The 25,717-nt window shown below is 44.1% G+C and overlaps 1 protein-coding gene across 6 annotated transcripts in view; it reads right to left on the reverse strand.

Moving 5' to 3' along the window:
• Positions 1–25,717, reverse strand: part of GARNL3 (GTPase activating Rap/RanGAP domain like 3) — a 107,136-nt gene that overhangs the window by 21,401 nt on the left and 60,018 nt on the right. For all 6 annotated transcript variants that reach the window (XM_081847531.1, XM_081847526.1, XM_081847529.1 and 3 more), the window contains 14 exons: positions 21,020–21,094; positions 19,662–19,761; positions 19,038–19,156; positions 18,513–18,577; positions 18,328–18,391; positions 16,307–16,333; positions 13,299–13,374; positions 10,290–10,388; positions 9,317–9,420; positions 7,610–7,718; positions 6,258–6,303; positions 4,643–4,749; positions 3,679–3,794; positions 2,021–2,125 (listed from right to left, as the gene is read on the reverse strand). In XM_081847531.1, the coding sequence (XP_081703657.1) occupies positions 2,021–2,125; positions 3,679–3,794; positions 4,643–4,749; positions 6,258–6,303; positions 7,610–7,718; positions 9,317–9,420; positions 10,290–10,388; positions 13,299–13,374; positions 16,307–16,333; positions 18,328–18,391; positions 18,513–18,577; positions 19,038–19,156; positions 19,662–19,761; positions 21,020–21,094 (1,212 nt within the window). The remainder of the gene's footprint in view (positions 1–2,020; positions 2,126–3,678; positions 3,795–4,642; positions 4,750–6,257; positions 6,304–7,609; positions 7,719–9,316; positions 9,421–10,289; positions 10,389–13,298; positions 13,375–16,306; positions 16,334–18,327; positions 18,392–18,512; positions 18,578–19,037; positions 19,157–19,661; positions 19,762–21,019; positions 21,095–25,717) is intronic.

The following is a 25,717-nucleotide window of genomic DNA, read 5'->3' on the forward strand; positions in this document are numbered from 1 at the left end:
GGAAGCCCACAAGCACAACCTGAGTGCAAGAACACAACCCTCCCACTGTTTCCTGCAACAGATGTTCAGAAGCATCACCACCTCTGTTGATGGAGAACAGCACCCAGCACCCATGGACAGCTGCAGGGGTCCTAGTACCCTGACAGGACCCAAAGGTACTCAACACCTGCCTTGGGCCCACCATGCCAGGCAGTTGAAAACCACCGCATAAAGCCCCCCCCCCAGGTGTTCTGGAGTGATGCTCTGTCAAGAAAACCTCCAACCTGGGGATGAGGGGCACTAATGTGAACTTTGCCAAAGACCACCTCAAACCTAAAGCCAGTTTTGATTATTATGAACATAAGAAGAGCCTGCTGGATTAGGCCAGTGGCCCACCTACACTAGCATCCTGTTCTCACACTGCCCAACCAGATGCCTTTGCAAAGGAGCTCTGATGTGCAACTGCAGAGCAACTGTGGAGGCAGAACATAGCCATCAAGGATAGCAGCCATTCGTAGCCTTGCCTTCCATGAATCGGGTCTAATCCCCTTTCAATGTCTCCAATTTAGTGTAAACTCCTCTCATCTCCAGAAGTATCATGTTATCATTTGCTGCTCTCCCAGGCCATTTAAGATCTGGTGACATAGCTGGCTGGCTTTTTTCTTTTCTTTCTATGTATCTAATGACTGTTTAAGTTCTGTGCTGCACATGGTATTTTACTGTTCTGGCTTTGTACCTGCCCCCAGAGCTTATTGTCTTTCCATTGTAGCAGTTTTATTGTTCTGTTCTATCCCCTTTTATTTGTACAGTGTGTAGAGAATTTATTTTGTAAAGTGTCTTGTAAACACACAAAGAAACAACACATTTCAAAAGCAGCTTTTGCTGTGGCATCAGTTTTTAGAGGGGGAATCTCCCCCCTGCAGGGCACGCCTATATTTACAAACTGCTCTGGACTGGGGTCTTTCAAGGGATATCCCGTTAAATTAATGGCATCAAGTATGTTGATTTCAATGTCTCTTCTTTGAGTATGATCAACAAAAGCTCTCAATCACCCTGAAGAATAATCCTGACAAGGGTCCCATTCTGTTTCCTACAGCTTATTGAGAGTTGGCAACTTATTCAGGGCTATGGGGTGCTTTTGAAAGTTGTTATTTGCTTATTTACTACAGGAGAACCTCAGGTCCAGGAGCTAAATGTGGCCCTCTGGGCTTCTCTATCTCTCCCTTGTAACTCTCCCCAGGCTACATACTTCATTGGCCTTCCTTCATGCCTAGCATGCTTTCCCCTGGTTATAAAGTGTCACTGAATTCCGATAAGTATGTCTCTTACTTGTCAGGCTGAAAAACCACTCCTGGTTTATTATACTTAGGTGCTGCCAAAATAAATTCTATTTTAAAATAACATTCCCCCAAAACCCAGAGGCATTCCTGTTAGGAATGGTTTAGACGGAGGTACCCAGGTGTCAGAAAAATCTATTTATGTATGTGACAACAGCAGCGTGGATCTTGATAGCCCCAAAATGGACTGAGTATAACATATCTAAAAGGGATATAAAAAGGGGGAGAAATTGAACTAAATGGATACACAAGAATATGCAGGAGTTGTGGCTAAATTAAAGGAGTCTTGGAAGGTGAAGGAGGAAAGTCACTGATTGTATTGGTATAATGAAAGATTTTAATGTGGAAATGTATATTTGAAAATCTTTTAATAAAAAATCTTTTTTTAAAAATACAAAATAAATTCTATACACATCCTATGAGAAAGAAATGAACAGAAAGAGAGAAAGGTAGGGAGGCTGTGTCCACACACCATACATTTGAAGCACATTTCTCCCCCCCCCCAAGAATCCTGGGAATTGTAGTTCGCTAAGGGTGTTGGTAACTGTAACTCTGTGAAGCAGTGTGTGTTGTGTTCACAACCTGGATGTGTGAGAGTCAGAGGCAGTTCACTGGTGCATATTGCACTGCCCAGCCTGTTTAGCTGATCAAAGACCTCAAGTGGCCACAGTGAAACACAAATCCCAAATACTCAGTAAGCACACCTGGCCAAGACGGACAAATTCAGCTTGTCGGGCCTCCTCTTTCTTCCGGGCTGATTTTGGGGACTCAGGTAAGACATCACTGAAGGATCTCCTGTTCAGCATGTTCTAAACGAAAGCAAAACGACAACAACAGAGTTTTACTGAATTGTCTATCATCCTGGGGGCGTTTTTTAATTTAATTCTGTGCCACATGATAGTTTTCCATTTGGAAGGGCTTTCTTGACATAGGGAGGTGTTCAGACATGAATCTCTCACCTGTGTTCCAAAGCCGTACAGTCTGAGGAAGCCTATACTGTCTTCCGACAGTGTGGTCCAAGGAAGACTGCACCACATGAGTTTTCTGAACATTAAGAACACCAGGAGATGTTATATATTTTTGTCTATCCACTTGCTCTGACTGGCAGCTGCTTTCCAGGGTTTCTGGCATAGAGTCTTTCCTATTACTTGCTACGTGATCCTTTTAAGGCAAGATATTGGGGACTGAACCCAGGACCTTCTTCATGCAGACAATAAGCTCCACTGCTAGCTACAGCCCTTCCCTGCCATCTCCTAGTAGGCCTAAAACTCTGGAGAGCTGCTGCCAATCAGTGTCGACAATACTGAGCCAGATAGACCAATGGGTCTGACTCATTTTAAGGCAGCTTCTTATGTCCCTTCCAGAGCCGTCTTTTCCATAGGGCTTAGTGGTGCGTTGCACCAGGGCACCGGCCTCTCAGGGGCACCCCAGCAAGTGTGGGAGCTGTGCAGCTTTGCCAGCAGCCACCCCTTTCCCTGCACGCCCGCCAGCTGCGCCCCGACAACCATAAGGCTGGCAGGCACACAGCTTCCCTCCCAAGCCTCTGCGGGGATCGCTCTCCTCCTGAGGAGGCTTGGAAGGGAAGCTGCACTCTCCTGTCAGGAGTTCAGCCTACACTTGAGTAGGACTCTGGCAGAGACACATACCCAACTGGCGTGTTCCCTCCCTCCTGGTCGATCGTTCGGGAGCTTCATAAGCTTTCTTCAGCCCAAACATCACAGCGACCGATGCCAACTGACACCGGCACACTTAGGGATCTGCAGAGTTTGCGCAGTTGCGTAACAGACGGCAGCAACTGTGCAAACTCCAGGAGGGAGAGAACATGCCAGTTAGACATGTGTCTCTGCCAGGGTCCTACACGAGTGTAGGCTGAACTCCTGACATGTCCTCCCACGTCACTCCCAAGCCTCTGCGGGGATTGCTCTCCCGCAGTGGCATGGGGGAGAGTTGCACCCCTCCCCCATGGCTGGCAGTGCACGGCTACAGCCACCCCAACACTATCCATGGTAATTTGGGGGTGCTGGGCGGATATTTGCACCCACATCTGCTAAAGACAGTCCTGGTCCCGTCGTCCAATATCAGAACAGGCTCCTCTTATGCACTCCACAGACAAAAAACCTCAAGTGAAATTCCTATGCAAGTTATGAATTTCAACCTTGAATTTTAAATGCTGGCTCCCAAAGTTTTGTCGTATGCCAGAATGACCAAAATAAAGAAATCATGATGGACATGTGCTCTTGAAAACATAGGGAGAGAGGAAGCTGGCACCGCATACACCCCAGGCATAAGAAGCATTGGATCAGCCCCCACCATCTTTCACAAGAATCTTTTTTTGAGGTTTCACAGAAGAGGCGGAGCTTACCTTGTGCATGTCAGGCATGAGGTCCTGGTATAAAGAGCGGATCAGCATGTCCAAAGTACGCTGCCGCTTCTGAGCAAATGTCGGAGTTTCCAAGGTGGCTTTCTCCCCATTGATTACTGTAAGGCAACGGAAACAGAAAGAAGACATGTCACATACCATGCAGACCATGTTATGTACTATGACACAGAGGCTGGGCACTTAGAACATTTTGGGCATTTTGTAACTACAGTCTTACCTTGGGTTACAGCCGCTTCAGGTTGCATTTTTTCGGGTTGCGGACCGCTGAAACCCAGAAGTACCAGAACGGGTTACTTCCGGGTTTTGGTGGTCGCGCATGCGCAGAAGTGCTAAATTGCGCTTTGCAGGTGCGCAGAAGCGCCGAATTGCAACCGGCGCATGTGCAGACGTGGGTTGCGAACGCTGGGGGTTGCGAACGTGCATCCTGCATGGATCATGTTCACAACGCAAGCATCCACTGTATTAAAGATTATTGTTTTTTTAAAAATTGTTCTTATGAAAAGTCATATTCAGTTTGGCCCTGATAATTATGCTCCACTGTGTCAAAGGGGGTTTATTCTAGCGCATTTGCAAAGCTAAGCAGAGTCCTTTCAAACTGGATAGGGAACTGAGTGTCGGGATTCCTGCATTGCAGGGGGTTGGACTAGATGACCCGTGGGGTCCTTCCAACTCTACAATTCTATAATTCTACGTGGGAAGGGCTGCAGCTCAGCAGTGCAGTGCAGTGCAAAGGGTACCAGCTTCAATCCCTGGCATCTCCAGGGAAAGCTGGGAAACTGCCTAAAACTGCAGGGAGCCACTGCAAGTCAGAGTAGGCACTACTGAGATAGATGTGGTCTGATGTGGTGTAAGGCAGCTTCCTATGTTCCTAAATGTGTCCAGGATGGCAGTCTAAATGCCTTAATACAAGGACCTCTTTGATCTGAAAATGGCGTATCCAGCTTACATTTCACCAGCAAGAAGTCCCTGAATTCTTGGTGGTCCGTAAACACTGGTGGGGATGGAAGAGGAGGCCCAAAGAGAGGTACGCTTTCTTCCGAAAAGATTTTCAGCCTAGGGAAAAGGGCACATCAGATATTTGGGGCAGGACATGGTTTTATTCCAAATGCTACATGCCTCTAACCAAAAATTCCTAAAATTCAACCCATCCCCTCTCCAAGCACTTCTAACAAGATGTAAAGACACTTTGGGTGTGATGTAATAGTAATCAGATTACAGTGCTATGTGGATACTTCTGGCACAGAAGCAAAGTAAGAAGTCTCTACCCACAAGGAGCTTACAGTCTAACTTCAACTCAAGGAAGCCAAAAGAGAGAAGGGGACGTATAATATAAGACAAAGAGATGAATGGGAAATAATGCAATTACATACATACAGTACATACATACTTGGGGTGTGGGGGGCAGCTTTGTTATACTTGGGGAGGAGATTTACTGTGCAATCCTAGGCACATCTACTCAGAAGTTCAATGGGCTTCTTTCCCAAGTTATTGCAGCACTAAAGCACTAAAACCATAAGCTTCATTATTATTTTCATCATCATCATTACTAATTGGATTTCTTGCCTGCCTTTCAACATAAGGTCCCAGGACAGGTTACAACAATATAAAAAACAGGCTTGCAATTTATTTAAACTGATTTTATTCAGATAAATATGGTAGGTTCTAAAGCAGGGGTCAGCACACTTTTTCAGCAGGGGGCCGGTCCACTGTCCCTCAGACCTTGTGGGGGGCTGGACTATATTTTGAAAAAGAAAGAATGAATTCCTATGCCACACAAAAAACCCAGAGATGCATTTAAATAAAAGCACACATTCTACTCATGTAAAAACACCAGGCAGGCCCCACAAATAACCCAGAGATGCATTTTAAATAAAAGCACACATTCTACTCATGTAAAAACACGCTGATTCCCGGACCGTCCGGGGGCCGGAATCAGAAGGTGATTGGGCCAGATCTGCCCCCCCCCGGGCCTTAGTTAACCTACCCATGTTCTAAAGGCATACACCTCAGTTGTTGAAGGCCAGGGGAAAGAAACACTTTCAACATACAACAAAAGCTATGCAATGAAATGTTCCTGATGCACCTCGGGGGGGGGGGGGTAATTCTACATCTTAGGGCTTACCTTTCATTCATCCAATTTTCCCTACAGACTCTCTTGGGTGTTAAGATCAGCAGAGGGGGCCCTCTTGAATTCAGTTTATATCATGTCCTTCCTCACAAAGGAGCCCATAGATAATGCAGGCTGCTGTTAGCTGGTCACAACCAAAATGCACTCTGTACATTCTCAGAAACAACTTCTCTTCCTACTTTACATGTTCCTGACATTCAAAATAGGTCTGAGAAGGGACCCCATGTCCACACATGGGAAAGTCTGTAAGCCTGAAACATGAGAACACTGAGGTTTCTTCCTTCTTTTCTTTTCAATAAAATTACGCTCGTGCTTTTTAGTCTCAGACTTCCCCCTCTCTCTGTGCATTTTCACCAATATTACATAAAGCTAAAGTCATAACATGTCATATCAAATTAACAAAATGAATGGTTTGTCTGCAGTTGACACCCACCTGTAACTATCACTTTGCGTATTATATCTCACTAAGGCAAAAATATCTGCAGCATCAGTTAAGGAGCTCAATCCATTACTCCCACGCCAATGGAAACCACTTGTTTCTTGATAATGCTCCCCCCCCCGTTTGTGTTGAAATAAATAACAAGGAGGGGAGGGAAAGTGGGGGGAACTAAAAGATCAAGCACAGGAACATGTTGGAATATCTTTTCATCACAGGAACCACAGGACAGTTCATATTGTTGGAAAAGCAGCAATACCCGATGCAGAGAGAATGTTCACACATGCGAAGCCAGGGTTTTTGGCTCATCATAGTACACCATGAATGAGTAGTATGCTGATACATACTGCTGATCATTCCCACTTCACTCCTTCCCAGGCACAGGCAGAATAAATAATGCATGGTGCCATGGCTTCCTGTTATATCGAAACCAGGGTTTGTGGTTCCTTTCTCCCAAGTCACGATTGCTAGACAACCTTAAACAATTGTTTGTTGCTGGTTTACTTTTGTAGCTTGTGAAGGAGCAGCAAATTATTGGAGATGATGGAGAGTCAAGGCTAGGGGAAGGGAGGGGTGAAGCAGAAATGATCAGGAAGCATGCTCCAGCACATTGTTCCTTCATACTAAACTGTGATAAATCAGCAGTTCTGGTTCATTGTGTGATGCGAATGTAGTCAATGCTTAACTGTGGTTTGTTGCCTTAACCCTGATTAGGCTTGGTGATAACCGGAAGTGGATTTATGCGTGGAAAAACCATGGGCTCCATCCATTTCTGGTACTCAAAGGGTTGCATGTTCTACCTCCATAGTTGGAGGCAGTATGTCTCTAAATATCAGTTGCTGGAAACTGCAGGAGCACATGGGGCTTGCAAGCTTCTACAGGCATCTGGTTGGTCACTGGGAAAACAGGATGGCCTGATCCAGCAGGACTTTTCTTATGTATCCAAAGTTAGATCTATTGAAATTCATGTACATGACCAACTTAGCTCCAATAATTTCAGTGGGTCTGTTCTGCGTATAACTTAATTGCGTACAAGCCCAAACGAATTACTGGGCTCAGAATTCTTTAATTCTAATTTTGCAGCAGCCTTCAATTTCTAGGAGAAAATACCCTGAAATCTGCACACTTCTAGTTTGGATATGTAATACAAAACATAGTCAAATATCACGTGTGCATCGAGACCCTAAGAAACTCAGGTCTGTGAATATTTAAGCTTGGAAAATATATTCCAACATGCTCAGAAGCCCTGACCCATGAGTGGAGCTGAGCTCCTTAGTTAAATCTGAAAAAAGGGAAAACAAGTTGATTTTACAAAATTAAGGAAGTGGAAAGGGAGTGGCGAAAGATACGTGTAAAGTGGGAGCGGATCATGGATGGCTTAAAGGCTGGAGAGGATTCTTCTCCTTCTTGGAACACAATGGTGACAATGTCGTTCCCGATATGCCGTTTCCTTTCCACCTGTAAACAACAACAAAAAGAGCTGTTCATGGCTTCATGAAACCTGTGTAAAACAACCCCCACTAAGTCCTCTGTAAAATATTCACATGAGTCTCATGTTCAATTTGAAATGGACCAAAAGAAGGGAATCTTTTGGTTCAACATGCCAGCTCTGACAGTTCATGTTTCACAGTGAGTGAAATGCAATCTGAACAATCGGGGTGCAAAATTCTAACTTGTAACAACGTGAACTGGGAGGCTCAGGAGATTGGCCCCATGAACTGTCTTTCAGAAGGAAGGCCCTCCTCCTTTATAGAATCCAGAAGGGCAGTGGGGGAGAAAACATAGCCTTGGTGGCTGTTGGAACTTGGTTAGTTGGCTCTGAGGAATGGTTGAAGAGAACTGGGTATGTTTGGAGTTTGGGGGTGGGAAATGCTGAAGGGATGAAGAGATGGGGAAACAGTCAACTTATCTTAAGATTTGGGCCACAGGCCTGGAAAGAGCCTTGGATGTAATCCAGTCCAACCCTCCAGGGAGGGCTGCACTGCAGGATGAAGTTCCAGCCTCTGATTTAAATACTTCCAGAGAAGGAGAGGCCACCACCGCCTGGACCAGCCTCCCACACAGTCAGACAGCTCTTGCCATAAGGAGGCTTCTTCTAACGTTTAACCAAAACCTGCTTTTCTGGCAGAGGCCCACTAAGGCGAATGGAGCCCTGCTCCACCAACAATAGTCTTCTCCCAGCCAGCCAGCCCCCCCCCCCTCCTATTTACAACCAGTCCAGGGGAGTGGCACTAATTAACCTCCTCCTCAGTTTCAGTGCTGCTCCTCATAGAACTCAGCAGGGAGGAGGTGGATGGGGACAAACTAGAATTAGTTGGCTCTGCCTGCCATTAGCCCTGGCTCTGTCTACGGTTGGCCTCCCTGCCTTCTGCCCTGCCAGTCCCAATGGGCAACAGCCACCAGTATTCCTGGAGCTTCCACCTGTTGGTCCTACTCTTCCTATCTGGAGCTACCAGATAACAAGAATGGCCCTTCAGATATTTGAAGGGGCTATATCCATACCACACATTTAGAGAACTATGATACCACTTTAAACAGTAATGAAATTCTGGGAGCCCCCAAAGAACTCTACGAGCTGAAACTTGTAAAGGGTGCTGAGAATTGTTACGAAACCCCTATTCCTTCTACACAGCTAAGATTTCCAGACTTTTCTGTGGAAAGGGATTTATTGTTGAACCACTCTGGGAATTGTACCTCTGGGAGGGAAACAGGGGTCTCCTATCAACTCTCAGTACACTTAACTAACTTCAGTTAGTGGTTGTCCAAAGTGCTTTAATGTGCATGCTGTGAATGTGGCCTGTCTCCCCCCTTAACTTCCTCTTCTGCTGCTTAAGCACACCCAGTTCTTTTGGGTCACCAAACCCCTTGCCATCCTGACTACCCTCCTTTTGAACAGACTCCAACTCCTCAATGTCCTCATTTAAAACAGAGTATCCAGAACTGGCCTTCCACATAAACTTTTCCAAAATGTGCATCCTGGAAGTGCTGCTGTGTTTTCCTTCCTTTGATGGTGGCTTGTGGTCTAACCAAGAAAAATCAATAGGGAAACCACATACTTGCTGTTTGTTCTCTTTCGAATATGGAAGCATGGTTGAGACGTGGAACATTATCTCATGCCCTTGGTAGACAGTGTAGATGGAAAAAATGCCTGTGGTGTCATCTGCAAAAGAAAGGGAAGGAGCACTGGCTTTCAGTGGGGTGATATGGAGTTTAGGGATTCCTACACCCCACCCTTTCCCATTGGACCATTGCTACATTCAGGGTACCTCTAGACCACCCATATTTTGAGGAAGGGATACAAGCATATACCAGGAAATTTAGGTTTGCCCAGTTAAAGTGGATTACAGTGCTCTGTCATTCTAGCATAATACATCCATTTTTAAAAAGGAAACTGACCTTTTGTGGTTAGGAAAGTGATGATGAAATGCATTAAAAAGTGTGGAACAAATGAACGCTTACTGGGAAGGCGTTTAGTCACTCTACAAGAGGATCAGTATGAACGAAGGACAAAATGCTCATTGTTGTATAACCTCCCCATAAGCAAATCAGAAGAAAAGTAGGATATAATCCGACCTCTGCATTAGCTTTGTGCAAGCAAATCAGGATGTTCACTACATAGGTTGACTGGAGGAGCCTTTATCACTTTCCTCCTGCTAATACGCCTGAAGCCACTTACAACAAACGGATTGCAATAAAAATAAACAATGGAACAGAAAACAGCAGCGAAGAGAAGAGCAAACAACTGGTGGGTAAAAACCATCCGAGATTCAATGCCACCAAAAGGTTGAGCACATAAAAATGTTTTAATTGGGACTTTAAAAAGCAGCAATGCATGTGCCTGGCCAACATGCTGGGCTGAAACAGAAGCGGAGCCAAGACATTTGAGTTGCAAAGGCCAATAGGAGAACACAAAACAAGTAACTAGAGAATAACATGGGTGCATTTTCATGCACTACAAGATATGTTCTGGATCTGCCAACATATCTTGGAATCTGGGTATGATTCTAATTGCCTCCAATGAAACCTTACTTTTGGTGTCCAGTCCTCCTCTGTAGCCGGTCCAGCCCTTCAAAGTAATGGTGTCCCCCAAGAGACTCAATAACCTCTGAAAGCTTTCACTGCCAGCTTCTGCAGATTGAGGGGGTCAAATAAGATAGTGGGAAGAGACAATGGGATGAGAAAGAGGTGAGAGATTTAAATAAAATCTGGGCATTAAATGCATGGACACATTTAACATCATGCTTCAATTGACCCCGAGAACCATAACACTTCTAAACCTGTGTGTACGAAACAGCAAAGAAAGAAAAAGTCAGATGTACATGCTAAATGTAGTTCATGCGGATCCCATATTTCAAGTACAGTGGTACCTCGGGTTAAGAACTTAATTTGTTCTGGAGGTCCGTTCTAAACCTGAAACTGTTCTTAACCTGAGGTACCACTTTAGCTTATTGGGCCTCCTGCTGCCATCACGCCGCTGCTGAACGATTTCTGTTCTCATCCTGAAGCAAAGTTCTTAACCCAAGGTACTATTTCTGGGTTAGCAGAGTCTGTAACCTGAAGCGTCAGTAACCTGAAGAGTCTGTAACCCAAGGTACCACTGTATCTTAAAAAGGTTGGAGAAGTCCACCTTGAGACCAAGACAAAACAGTCATGAGGAATGAGACTAAGGCAATTTTGGTGGCAGCAGGGCAGGAGACAAGGGCAAGGAAGATGGAAAGCTTTTGGTATTTTCTCTCCCGCCCCCCCCTTTGGCTGTTGAGAACACAAATATGTCAAGCTGGCTTTGCAAATATAACCAAGGCATTAAGAGCCTGCCAGAGCTTTTAGTCATACAAACACAAAATGTTCTCGGCCCGACATTGAAATATTTTGTAGCCGTTGTTCAGAGACAGGAGGTGAAAACAAACTCCAGGTCACATGGAGGGAGATGCTCTGGGAAGCAGGAGGAGGCAGAGCGGATCCATGCCAAGGATAGTTGCGGGTGGGGGATAGCAAGAGTTCCCAAGAAACTGGCTATCCCTTTTATTTTATCTGCTGCTAGGGAGAGTAGCTTAAGAAGAAGCTGGAGAGAGGGGCGTGTGTTTACGCTGGAAGTGAAACTTGTTTTTTCTGTGGGAAAGTCCAGCCAGAGGGGCAGATTTATGATTGTTATGAATGTGGCGCCACCAGTGTGTACATGGTACTTGATAAGAGTATTATAAGCAAGAGTGGCTGCATCCGCACTGCACATTTAAAGCAGTATTTCCCTCAAAGAATCCTGGAAACTGCAGCTTCTCAAGGGTGCTGAGAGTTGTTAGGAAACAACCCTGTTCCCCTCACAGATCTACTGTTCCCAGCATTCCATGGGAAAAAGGATTGACTGTTAAAGGAACTGTAGATGGGAATTATAAATGTATATGTGGAATAGACAGAATCCTTTAAAACAGGGCTTTTCAAAACTTGACTACAAATTCCATCATCCCTGACCACAGGCTTAGCTAACTGGGGTTGATAGGAGCTGTAGTCTAGAAAAAACCATCTGTGGTCTCAAGGTTGAAGGACACTGGTTTAAACGATCCAGGGACTCTGGAGCAGCTGTGGATGGCAGAGTTAGAGAACTGAAAACTGCAATTATGGGTATTTGTATACCTCTTTCCAGTGGTGCCTGGTACCCATTGGGACTGGTAGAGCACAAGGCAAAGAGACCACCCATAGGTGGTGGTGGCACCAGAGCCAATGAGAGGCAGCGCCAACTAATTCTGGTCTAGTCCCCTGCCATCCTCCTCCCTGCTTACTTCTACAAGGGAAACATTGAGATTAAGGAGGTAGAAGCTGGTAGGCAGGGCCACTCCCGGAGCTGCTTGCAAGTAAGAAGGCAGGCAGGGGGGAGCTGGCTGATGGCAGACTGAGGATGGTGGGGCAGTGCCCCATTTGCCTTAATGGATCAGCCTCCACTACCTCTTTCATTTAAGCCTCCCACAATTGAACAGCGGTGCTACAACTGCATAAGAAAAGTAGCTGCTAGTGAGAGGGCCTTCATAGTGGTGACAACCTGGCTAGGGAACACAGTTTCATTTTGCCATTTTTAATGGTCTTTTCGGTGTCAGGTGAAGGCACCCAGGCCTTTAAAGCATCATTTAATCTGAGTTGCTAGAAAGGGAAGGTTTTAAGGCTGCTTTTAATTATTGCATATTTATTGTGTTGCATCTTTAACATAGTACTCTTTGTTCTATAAGCCAACATAATGTTGATGAACAGAGAAATATGGTAACAAAAAGAAATCAGCCCTGGATTTCACTTAAATCTGAGCATTCACAGGAATGTAGGAAGCTGCCTTGATTATTTGTCAATCTAGTTCAATACTGTCTACAATGATTGGCCGTGGCTCTTCGGGATTTAAGGCAACCAGGGACCTTACACATGCAAAGCAGATGCTCTACTACTGAGATATGTCCCTGGCTGGCTCAAAGAATCACTGGGTATGGAAGTACCTTTAAAAAAGGGAAGGTAAATATATATGGTTGCTATGCATACAATTTACACTCCACAACATATTCTCTATCTGATAAAAGTTAAGAGCGTAAACTTTTCAAGGCAAAGGACTCTCTTTCTGCTTATGCTACCACGTAATACAAAATGCACACCAGGAGACTACAACTCCCATCTTCCCTACCTTTGCCCATGCTGGCTGGGGCTGATGGGAAATGGAGTCAAACATCATCTGAAAGACACCACATTGGCTATTGCATAGGCTATTGCAGTGATTGTGAAATAACAGGAACGGATGTTTCAGATGGTGCCTGGGGAAATCCTCTTCTTTTGCTTCAGGAAGGGTACTCGCCAACCTGTTTTTGTTTTTTAGGGAATCAGATTTCCCCTCCTGTTTGGAGGGAGATGGCATAGCATCTCTAAGCAGTTCAGCCAGGTAGAATCCAATGCTCCAGACCAACAAAGCTGGCCATCACTGGTCTATATCTAAACCAAGATCAGCACAATGGCATAAACACAGACATTTCCCCACCCACTTCAGTTCAGATAGAAATCAATCTTCAGACTCACCGTTGCTGAACATCTCATCATCTGTTAGCTGTCCATCTTTGGCATAAAGTACTCCAAACTTAAAATTGACAGAGCCCTATGAAATAGGAACAGTATATTAGTAAGACGGAACCAGACTGGCATTCTTCAAAAAATGAAACAGCTTTATATTGTAAAAGTGAAAGTGCTCCTTTTAACTTGGCAGTTAAATTTGGCAGTTCCACAATAATCCTGCATCCTAACTTGCCAATGAGCAGAGTACGTCTTCTAAACCCTTAACAGCTAGAGGGTGCTAGAGTAGGGCTGTAACTCTTCCAATCATATTGAGCTGCATCCCAGAGAAATACATGTGAATTGGGGGGGGGGGGGAGGACCAGGATGTGCAATGGAGACTTCATGAATTTGAATACTCATTCAGAAATGCAAGCGCATGCACACTGCTCCAGCAAGATGTGGGAAACCAGTTTGGGAAGGACAAACCATATTCTTACTCTAAGGTTACCAGATTCCCCCCCCCCAATGAATCTGGGGACACTTTTCAACTTCAATGGATTTTGTATGGGGACTGATTTGTAAATCCGGGGGCTGTCCCTAGGAAATGGGGACGTCTGGTAACCTTATCTTACTCTATTCAGGGTTTTTCATTTTTCTTTTCAGTTTATCATTCATATGCTCAGGTTCTGATTCACTTGCACACTATATTATCCCCCACCTGCCTTTTTGGTGCTCATGAATTTGAAGTCAGGTCTATTTTTATTTGTAATGTAACAAAATAAATAAAGTGTTAACTTGAACCTGCTGTCTGCAGATGAGCCTGAATTGGAAGCCATTAAAGGGATTGCCTTGCAAGCAGACCGTTAAAGGACTCACAAGTCTTTATTTCTTCTTATAACTGGATTTCTCAGCATTGTCTGTATTTCTGATCTCCAGGTACGAGTGCTGTCATTTATACAACCAAGACAGCACCGTCCATGCACAAAAAGGAAGGTAATCAGCAGGCTTTGTGGAATGCATGGTTTGTACCAGCAGCATGACAGCACCTACACCTTGGAACTCCCTGCCTATTGACACATTTGCTGAACTCTTTTCAGTGCCTGCTTAAAACAGTTTTGTTTAGGCAAGGCTATCCAGAGACATATAGGTTACATGTATTTTATTTCTTTTTAGCTACTGCAGATTTTAATAATCTTTTGAATTATTTTCAAACACTTGGGGTTTTTTAAGGAGAATTTTAATGTTTATTTTATATTTTAGTAAAACACAGAGGTTTTCTTACAATCAAGATATACATTTAAATAAATAAATAAATACACACACACAGGAGGGGAAACCCATAAAACAGCCCTCAGTGGGCACAGAGTGCTAGCTGATTATTTGCAAGTGGAACAGAAAACCTAGTTGGAAGGGGCTGGAATGGAGTATTCTTGAAGAGGTGACTGGGAAAGAGAACAGCAGTAGCCCACAATGCAAGATTTTGTTGCAGTGGGAGTTTATGATATTCAAGGGAACACTGACTTGATTTTCTGATTTTTTTGTTAGGTTCTTTTAACCATATCCCTACTTTGTAGGTGTCTAACACCAGCAACAAACATCTTCAAAAATAAACATGCAAAATCCCTATCTCTCACACTCAGTAACACTGCTCGTGCAAGCTTGCTATCTTAAAATTCCCTAATTTTAAACTGTGCTTTTTTTACTGTTGTTAGCCTCTCTGAGCCCATCTTTGGCTGGGGAGGGCAGGATATTAATAATAATAATAATAATAGTAATAATAATAATAATAATAATAATAATAAAAATTTATACCCTGCCCATCTGGCTGGGTTTCTCGAGCCACTCAGGGTGGCTCCCAACAGACTATTAAAACAGAATAAAACATCAAACACTAAAAACGTCCCTAACAGAGCTAAGCATGTCATCCCCCTCCCCCTCCGCACAAACACAAGTTTGGAATGGGACAGATTTGGGCACCAGCTTCCTCCAATTTGGAGATTTAAAATATGTTGATCCCTATACCACTAATAGGAATATCATCAGTTTTAGGCATTCCATTGAAAGGAAAACCAATCATTGTTATTGTTAGGGGAGACTGCAGACACTCAATTGTGGCACTCAGCACTCACACTTCCCATTCTGTTTCAAAGACCTGGATCGCTCCCATGAGTCAATACAGCATCAGCACAAGCTCATCTGCTGTGATTTACACCCTGACCCCACCACATGAGTGGCTCAGACTGAGCTAGTGGCAGATTCAAGTGAGGCCCATGGGCCCATGAACCTTCAAGGGTCCACAATCAAATTGAATTGATATATGGACCTCTCTCGCAATCGGTACTTTGGAATAAGGCGAGGCAAGCAGTGGTGACAAAAGAGGAACACAAGAGTCCAAAACATTGTAGAAGGAAAGAGTATTGTTTCATAAGTACTTCTCGGGCCAAAATCACACATTATGTAACTGGGGCAGGGGCACTGAAAACAACACGCCATGTTGAGTTCCTTTGCTCACTTTCAGAACCTGTGCAATACTTATCTCAAGATGCCTCCCCCCCCCCCGCCCCTTTCTGGACCATGGGTTGCTGCTTGCAGGGCAGGATTAAGATAGGGTTGTCACATCATGGGATAAGTATTCCTGCCCAATGTGGCTGAGAAGGGGTGCCCACGAGATGGAATTGGTGTTTTCAGCAGCACATTTTGTGAGACATATGCAGCAGCAGCAGCAATCTGAGCAAGTGTGTTTTTTCCCCTCCTGAATTCAGGTAGCAGGGTCCCCAACAGATTTGTAGAAGTGCGTGGTCTGAAACTGGTTCACCAATAGCTCCCAACTCTAATCAGCCTTCTCAATCATGATTTCGCACTTATGTTGACCTCAGGAGGGGCACACAGGAGTATTTGTGGGTACAACACCCTCCACCCCCCAAATCAAACCAAGTAGCATAGCCCACAGAATAGAACATGACACTTTTCAAAATGGAAACCAATGTTTGTTAGATAGGCTCCTGGGAACTTAAAGGAATCAGATTGTGAATTACCTCTTGCTCTTCCAGAACCAATAAATCCTGGGGAGGGAAAAGAACAAATATATTCAGCTTTTATATTCATTCAGAACCCAGCAATCTAATTTGTCATTTGTTTGCACCCTAAATGTAACTGGTCAGGGCTTTCAGACAAAAGCAGCGGCAACCACACTGTTTTTCAATACTGGCCTCTTGGTTAGGATTAGAAAAAATGACATCTCACCCTAGTCAAGTACTTGCAAGTTTTTAAATTGTTTAAATTGTTATACTTTAAAGTCTTGTAACCTGCTTAGGACCTTAGGATGAAGGGTGGGTAATCAAAAACAACCACCACCACATGGATAAAAAAATACCATTCAACCTTTGAACAGAAAGGTCCAGGAAATGTCCAAACTGCAAAGAGGGAAATGTAATTAAAAGTGAGTCCAGGACAAGGTGCTACAAGCCACCTGCTGCTTTGGCATAGTGCCCAGCCACTACCCCTTAAGTCTAGTCATAGATATGCTGGACATCTGCTCATGATCTCTTTATTCTGTTCGGCAGGCTACAGTTCATGCAGCTTTTCTTCCAGGACAGAGATAAGAACCCCTGTCTTCCCTTGCCTTAGTCTTCTCTTCTTAGGCTAAACATACCCACTTCCTTCCATTTTTCTTCACAGGGCTTGTTTTCCAGACTGCTGACTGTCTTTGCTGCCTCCTTGGAACTCTTTCCAATTTGTCTCTACGCACATCTTGAAGTGCTACCAAGGGGCTATATTTTTTTTCCTTTCTGCTCCATGAACATTCAAACTTCTGCCCCTTCTTCTCAGACATTCAACCCCCACTCCCTAGCAAACAACAGCCATAGGAATCTGCCTTATATTGAGTTAACCCATCAGCCTATCCAGCTTAGCAATGCATACACAGTTTGGCAGTGGCTCTCCACAGTTTCAGACCTGGAGATGTTGGGGATTGAACCTGGGACCATCTCAATGCAAGGCAAATGTTCTACCCCTGCACTACAGCCCTTCTCTTAAGATACAACAACACAAGGAGCTGCCTTAGTTTGAGTCAGAACATTAGCCCATCTAGCTCAATATGTCTAAACTGACTGGCAGTGATTCACTAAGATTTCAAGCAGGGGTCTCTCCCAGTCCTACCCATTGATGCCAGGGAATGAAGTTGGGATCTTTTCCATGCAAAGCAGATGCTTTGCCTTTGAGCCACAGCCCTTGCTTTGACCTTCCATTCTCTGCCTGCTAGGCTTCAGCCTTTTCTCACAGCCTTTGTTTCTCTTCCATCACGCCTCGCACTGAGGTTTCCTTCTTAGATATCACAGCACACACTCTGATAGATCATTTATCCTCCACAAGAGGATGAGACCACCACCCAGATGCTGGATTCCAGCTTATGGGCTTGTCACTGAACACACCAAGAATTGAAAATAAAACTGCCAATGGCATAATGCTGTTATACAAATCTATGGTGGAACCACACTTGGAATACTCTATATAGTTGTGGATGCCTCAAAAAAGGATATTGTAGAGATGGCAAAGGTTCAAAAAAGAGAAACCAAAGTGATTAAGCAAGTGGAGCAAGAGAGGATTAGACAAATTCAAGGAGGAGGAGACTATCAATGGCTAAGTTCTACCTCCACCGTGGGAGGCAGTATGCCTTTGAATACCAGCTGCTGGGCATCACAAGTAGAGAGGCAGAGCTATTGGTGCTCAGGTCTGGCTTGCAGGCTTCCCACTGGGGCATCTGGTTGGCCACTGTGAGAATAGAATGCTGGACTATGTGGGTCTTTGGCCTGATCCAGCAAGGCTCTTCTTATGTTCTTAAGCTCCACCAGCTTAAAACTCTCTGCGAAACATTTAATTCCATTTATTAGATCTGTGGCTTTTGGATGGAGTCCTCAAAGCAACTCACCACATTCATAAAACACATTTCTTGAAGTCTGTATTTGAAGCAATTGTTTCCAAAAGACATCCCCAACCGGCTCCACAAAATAAGCACTCTTAAAATAGGATGGAGAAAAGAAATACTGAAAAAGCTCACCTTTTGAATTTCAGGGTGAAGAATTTCTCTAGGGCCTTTCTCAAATTTGTCAAGATTCATGGCACTGAAATGTAGGTGAAATTGTAAATTTCAGTGTTGTCTGTTCATGTGGAGCAACAATGAGTAATATCTGCTGCAATGATCTTTTAAACGTAATCTCTACTGAATTGTTTTTAACTGCTTACCTTAAAATAGATTTCACAGACAAAGTTTTGGTAGGACTGTAAGGGAGGCATATTTTCAGAGTACCCTAGAAGAGAATTGCATTAAGACAGATGCTCTTTCTCAGATGACTTTGAGGGTTTTTTTATACAAATGAAAATACTAAGTTAATTCAATCAATTACAAAAATATTCAGAACACTAATGGGTGAGGGTTGATTCAGATGTAACCCTCAAACATGGTTTGTGCTAACTGTAGCTTGAACCATAATTTATGCCATAGTTTGTCAGATGGGGTTGGTTCACAATAAACCATGGTTTAAATGTGCATCTGAACAATGTGAAAGATTCAAAAGGCCTTTGTGGAATGTAGCGAATAAGTAAGCTGCAAGTTGGGGTGAAAGAAACTACTTATAATGGAAGGAGTGCCTGTTTTTCTATCATAGCCTTTCTAGCTTGGCATGCTCCACTGATTACCATGGATTGTCAGAAACTAAGCTAAACAATTAGAACCAATATAAAAGAGCAGGCAAAATGTTTGTCCCTTACTGTTTTTCTCCAGAGGATTGCACGGTATTGAGGAACACGCTGATTGTTTTGGTCAGAGAGTACGACAGACAGAAAAAAGGGGTTCTTCTCTATGTCTGTTCCTACATAGTTCTGATGAACTGGGGAGCAAAAACAGTGCATGTTACAAAATGCAAAACCAACCTGCAAAGGAACCCAAACTGTACACACAGGGGAATCCCATTGCTCATAGAGTAAGCACCTCAGTGCCGCATGCAAAATTCCCTGTGCGAAGACTGGTACCAAATTTAATGCCACTGCCTCTGAAAACGGATGGCCTACTTTGCTATTACGGAGGTGAGGTTTGAACAGGGGCCATTCACACTTCAGTCTCTTTTAGCCAAGTGGGACAAGATGGTGGAGACCTGCCGTAACATATACTCTAAAGGCTGGGCACTCAGGCCTATCAGTCAAAAAAGGTGGTTGCATAGATGTGGTCACATGGCTAAAGTTAAAATGGTCTCATTTGAAAAAGGAACTCTCAGAGAGAAACTCACTCTGATCAAGGCAAGAGAAGACACTGCTAATGATCAAAGCACAGTTTGATTATTCAAGAATGTTGTAACTGATGCAGGCACGTGCACACAAATAAAAAAGTGTAACTACCTTTTCCTAGAAAATACTTGAAGTACCATCTGGTGTGGTACTCCGGGTTCTCCAAATGCACATCTGTTCTGCGCCATGTACCAGGGGCATAATCTGTGTTCTGGAAAGAAAAGAGAAACCAGGAAGTCATTTAATTCAAGGCTCCCCACACAGAAATAGCAAACAGGACGTGGAATGGAGGAGGGGAGAGGGAGAGGGAGAAGTAGGCATTTGAGAGCAGCTGGCAGCCCAGCCCCTTATTGGGTGTCCATATGCTAGAGGATCTGCGCCTGATGCCTGTTAACTACTGAACCCATTTTAAGGTCCTGCTACTTAGATGTAAAACCCTAAACAACTCTGTACCAGGTTACCTGAAATACTGTCTTCCCCACCATTGCCTGTTAAGGGCACTAAGATCAACAAATGGAACCTGGCTAGCTTTGCCACACTCTGATGATTATTGGCTTATGATAATGCAGAGGTGGGCTTTGGAATGCCTTCCTTGCTGAAATACAAGAGGCCCCAACAGCACTGGCATTCTCCAAGAAATGTACTATGTTAGGGTAAAAGTGTGTATAATAAAAAGAACGTGTTAGTGAACACAACATACAAAATGTATTATATAATGGCAACCAGCTTGCAAAAAGGTGTAAACCTGTAGTAGGGATACCAGGGCACTGGAGTTCCCTTGCACTGTAGTGAGTCCACCCACCAGGGCTGGTGAATGGCTCTCATGAACAGGAAAGGCTTTGAAAATGACTTCCTGTATTGGTCTAGACTGAGAAAATCTTTCCTGACTCTTGGGTGTGTTATAACAATCAACTGGACCCCTTGATTCTTGCTCCAGGCTCCAATTTGATGGCTACCTCCTGCTGTTTACTACAAGATCTCTGTAACTAAGAATTAGTGCTTGCATTTGCTTTTTCCCTCCTCCTTCCCAGTCCCCTTTCCTCTTATGCCATATCTCTTAGATTGTGAGCCTGACAGCAGGAACAGTCTTCTCACTGCTATTCGTAAGCTGTTCAGGGGGCCTGGTTTGGCAGAAGAGCAGAATAAAACAATTATTTTTCACTCTAATACATTGGCTAGATCCTTTTAAACATTATTAGAACAATATTAGAAATATCGTTCTAAAACATCAAAGCAGGAAACATTGTGTTTTGCTTTCTCTTTCTCCCGACTGTTTCCCTGTTTTCTGGTTGCTCTGCAGCACATTATGAACATTAAAAAAGAATGTCAAGTGGCTATATGGTTATCAGAATCATTCCTTAACTCCTTTTTAGCATTAAAAACCAAGAGTATAGATCTGCCCACTGTTAGGATGCCAATGCCTAACCAATCTGAGGAAAACAAGCCTTAAGGCAAAGACCTCCTCCTACCTCATCAACAGAGCCATTTTCCACCCGGAATCGCCCAGCTCTTTGGATAGCTCCATCAGCGTCACTGGAAATGAGCTGTGCCATGAGGGGGAAAAGGTAAACATTAGAACAGCAAGCCTTGATTCTTCATCTTCTAAGCATTCTTTGGGATGCAACTCATTGGTAGCAGATGCTTTAAATATCTGTATTGTTTGGATGCCATCTAATGGAGGCATCATATTTATCTCACTGCTGAGAAAAGAGCATTTGGAGTGAAAGAGAGGCTTGTCATTATCACTCAATCTAGGAGTGACCCACCTCCAGGCAGCAGGGGCAGCCTCTCTCCCTACCACAAGGCACATGGATTTCCCAAGAGATAGGAGCACCAAACCCAAAGGCAAGCTCTTTCATAGAAAGGTGAACCAAACTCGGAAAGGGGATGGTTATGTTTCATAGGAGGGACCACAAAGGCTTCATCTACGCACACAGCAGCAGAATGAAGTGCCAGAAGGGACTGTACCACTTCCTACAACAGGCAGGAGAGTCACAGTGGAATGCTCCTGCAAATATACAACTAGCAGACTGAGAAGAAAGGTCTGCTGTAAAACAGTTGATAATGTTGCATGCTCACACACCTGTGCACACGGACACACATATGCATGCACTCCCCCCCCTCTCTCTCTCATATACAACTTGCAGACTGAAGCCATTCAGCCTATTTTGCCATTCATTCTGCTACATGTATAGATCTGACCCGTGATTCCTAGTGTCATGGTCCCACTACGAATATATACATTGTTTTGGAGTGGATGTTCAAACTATTAAAACAGGAATTCTATGAAGAGGCAGATCGAGATTAACAACGTAACAGGTTTTATTCATAACAGAATGGAAAAAGCAAATAAGTATAAAGGTATTGTGATGGTTCTAGGGGTTGCTCGTGCGTAAATCGGTGCCACACCTGGCTGGGTTGCCTGAGTGAACCTTTTCTGTCCGGACAGCCACTCACCCGTGGCTGTCTCAATCGCTGGCAGAATCCGTCAGTGGGCGTTTCTTGAACTTCTTCCAGTAAAGAAGCTCTTTGACGCCTAGTCTCCGCCTACTCTCCCTGCGCGGAAGCCTTCTGCGCAAGGAGGGTGTGGGCAGTAGAGGACCCGTGCTCTCCCCACTGGTCTCCGGCGAGGAGTCATGGAGCCACCCCGCCAATTCCCCCATCTGCCCCCCTTCTCCACTGGTGCTACGCTGATTTCCTTCCCCAGAAGATGGGCTGCTTCTCTCCCTCCTGGGACGCTCTCCGGAATCCCTCTGGAGCCCTCCCTCTCCCTCTGGCTCCGATGGCAGTTCCCTGACAGGTATGTTTGTTAGTAAGGGCACTGTTACACATCTTTTTAAATAAAAAATAAGTGTATACCGCAATTTCATTTAAAAAAAATCAAAATGGTTTGCAACAATTATATATAACCACAACCCCCTGCATATTTACAGTAAGATTTTATTTTAATACAGAAACCTTCATCTAAGGGATCTAAGAATCCCATCTGCACTGATTTATCAGACCCACTAACTGCTTTTTAAAAGATAAATGCCGATAGAGCCTTATCAACATTCTGCCCTCCAGCCAACTTCCCCTCCCTCTTAAACTGATAAGCTGATCCTCCACGTAATTCCCCCTTTCTATCCAGTCAGGCTCTAGAACACAGTGAATTACCTCCAGCTTTTCTCTCTATCAGCTTCTAACCTTCCACTTATACCCCCTGGCCTAATTTACCTCCCTCCAGCTCCCAAGCCAACAGATTGACATTTTTATAGCAGACAGTACATTATGGTCATAATCAACTTTACAACAGTTCTGTAAACTGGGTCAGAATTATTTCCCATACAGCAAATAATGTCTGAGAGGGGGAAGGGTGTGAGCAGGATGTGTCTTGTCTATTTTATTAATTAATTCCCACAACATTTTAATACCTCTTGATGGCAATAAAACCTCAAAGTGGTTCACCAAAAGAGTAAGAAAAAAATGATCAGCTAAAAAAATAATTATTTAAAACATTTAGAAAATAATTAAAATCAATGATAAGCTAAAAATACATGTCTGGCAAGGCTTGCCTAAACAAAAAAGTTTTAATCAGGCACCAAAAAGACTATAGTTGAAGTGCCTACAGTATTTGTTGTTCATAGGCAGGGAGTTTCAAAGTGTGGGCTATTTATTTACATCCAGCTTTTTCAAGCCAGTTTTCCGAAGCAAATTACAACAACAACAACATCAGCAGCAACAATGATGACAACAACAACTACAACAACTACTACTACTTAAGGGGTAAAACAGGCATAGAAAAGGAACAGTGAGATTTCTTAGGAGACACCACAAAGGTTTGGTCCACACCCACAACAAAATAAGGTGGCAGAAAGGACCATACCACTTCATAATACAGGTGGGGTACATCACCATGGAATATGGCCCCATGTGCAAAACTATCTTTAAACTATAAAAGACAATGCAAAAACAATACAAAAAAACTCACCATTTTAAAAAAAGACTAAGACCTAAGGCCAAGCAATGAGTTTGTGGCTAAGCTGAGACTGGAACCGGTGGCCTTTTAGACCACAGCTCATTCTCTTAGTCACTATGCTATGTTACAGCAGTGCCAACAGGTGTGTTTGTACTAGGGATAATAGTTGGAATATATGAAAGAGAAAAGGTGTCCACAAGAGAAGGCTGATAGGGGAAATAATGGGGAAGGGGGCGCTGGAACACCTGAATGAGGATTAAATGGTAACTCCATGGATGCCATGTGCAAAAGGAAGTGAGTTGAGATGTCTTAGAGCATGGTTGGCCAACCTGTGGCAGTCTAGACGTTGCTGAATTACAACTCCCATCAGCCCCAGCCAGCTTAGCCAATAGCTAAGACAGAAATCATTGTTCAAGAATATCTAGTGGGCCACGCCCTGCATGAAATGGAAATCTCCAGCCAAGAACCGGGACAATGTCATGATCCAATGAAAGAAGGTCAGGCACATGACAGGCGAGAGCAGGAAGGATGAGCAGAGTCTGTAAGCTGAGCATTCATAAGCAGCTTATTCCCCAAAGTAAACCTGTTTCTGAGAGTTGAGGCTAAAAATGCTCCTCCATAAAAGATTCTTTCCACTTACAAAGCTAGATGGGAACAAGAAGGGCTCAAGAATAGCCTTCTCCATGATATGTTTTGGTTTTTTAATAACCACCTCCTCTTCCTCCTGGCTCATCTTCTTGGATGCTGGGGCATTCAATCACACGGGACTTTAGTTGCATTCTGAAACAGCACAGCCTGGTCAAAGGCTTCCAACTTCAGTAAGAACATGCCCCCAAGTTTGCTAGTTTCTTCTTCCCTCCCAATCAATTTTCCTTTTGTGACATGACTTTTTAGATGGTAAGCTAGGGTTGCCATATTTTGAAGAGAAAAAAAGGGGATGTGGAGCCTCCTTGCCTTCCACTGCGTGAACACACTGCTGACATGCACCTCCAACTTTTCTCCGATGAAAATTGGGACATCCTATTCAACAACAACTACAACAACAATTATTTTATTATTTATACCCCACCCATCTTGACTGGGTTGACCCAGCCACTCTGGGTGGCTTCCAACACATATAAAAAAATAATAAAACATTAAACATTTAAAAAGCTTCCCTATATAGAGGGCTGCCTTCAGATGTCTTCCAAAGACATAATGGCAAAAAGAAATAGAATATGAAGATCCAAGCTGTATGGTGATCAAAGGAAAGGAGCAAAGCTTTTAGGGGAAAGATGCAGTGCCAAGTGCTTCAGCCATTTCCTCCACTCTTTCCCCCCACCCCAACCCCCAACACGTTCTCTGCTAGGTTCTTCAGTCAGCTAAGTTTTCAAGATTTATTAAACAGGATACACACACACACACACACACACACACACACAAAGTGGGGAGGGGGGCTTTCCCTAACCTTACATGAGAGCTGTGTATTTTAACTTCCATTCAAGAATTGTGTTTAGAGGTATCCAAGGTAATTTGGTTCATCTCCACAATAGCTATCCAAATGCCCATTGGCCTTAGACAAAGAACTTTTAATAAGGACTGAAAGAGCTTGGGGGGTTCTCTTTACAAGCAAGCTCTCTCTTTCTTTTCTTAGAACTTTCTAATTGCAAAATAGGTAAAGGATAAAGGGACCCCTGACCGTTAGGTCCAGTCGTGACCGACTCTGGGGTTGCGGCACTCATCTCGCTTTATTGGCCGAGGGAGCCGGTGTACAGCTGCCGGGTCATTTGGCCAGCATGACTAAGCCGCTTCTGGCGAACCAGAGCAGCGCACGGAAACGCCGTTTACCTTCCCACCAGAGCAGTACCTATTTACCTACTTGCACTTTTTGGGGTGCTTTCGAACTGTTAGGTTGGCAGGAGCAGGGACCGAGCAACGGGAGCTCACCCCGTCACGGGGATTCAAACCGCCAACCTTCTGATCGGCAAGTCCTAGGCTCTGTGGTTTAACCCACAGCGCCACCCGTGTCCCAAATGCAAAATAGAGTCAGCTTAATTGCAAGCAATGGATAATGCACAGTGGTGGGGATCCTGGCATTGAGTATATGGGAGACCCTTATGGGGGGAAGGGGAAGGGGAGACAGAGAGAGAGGCCCGCTAAGGAAACCTTTCTCACCTGCTTATGGGCGGCTTACTGAGCACCATCTGGTATGGTCAACAGCTCAGAGGTC

This window comes from Podarcis erhardii (genome assembly GCF_964252035.2).
Source record: "Podarcis erhardii genome assembly, chromosome: Z".
Lineage (NCBI taxonomy): Eukaryota > Metazoa > Chordata > Lepidosauria > Squamata > Lacertidae > Podarcis > Podarcis erhardii.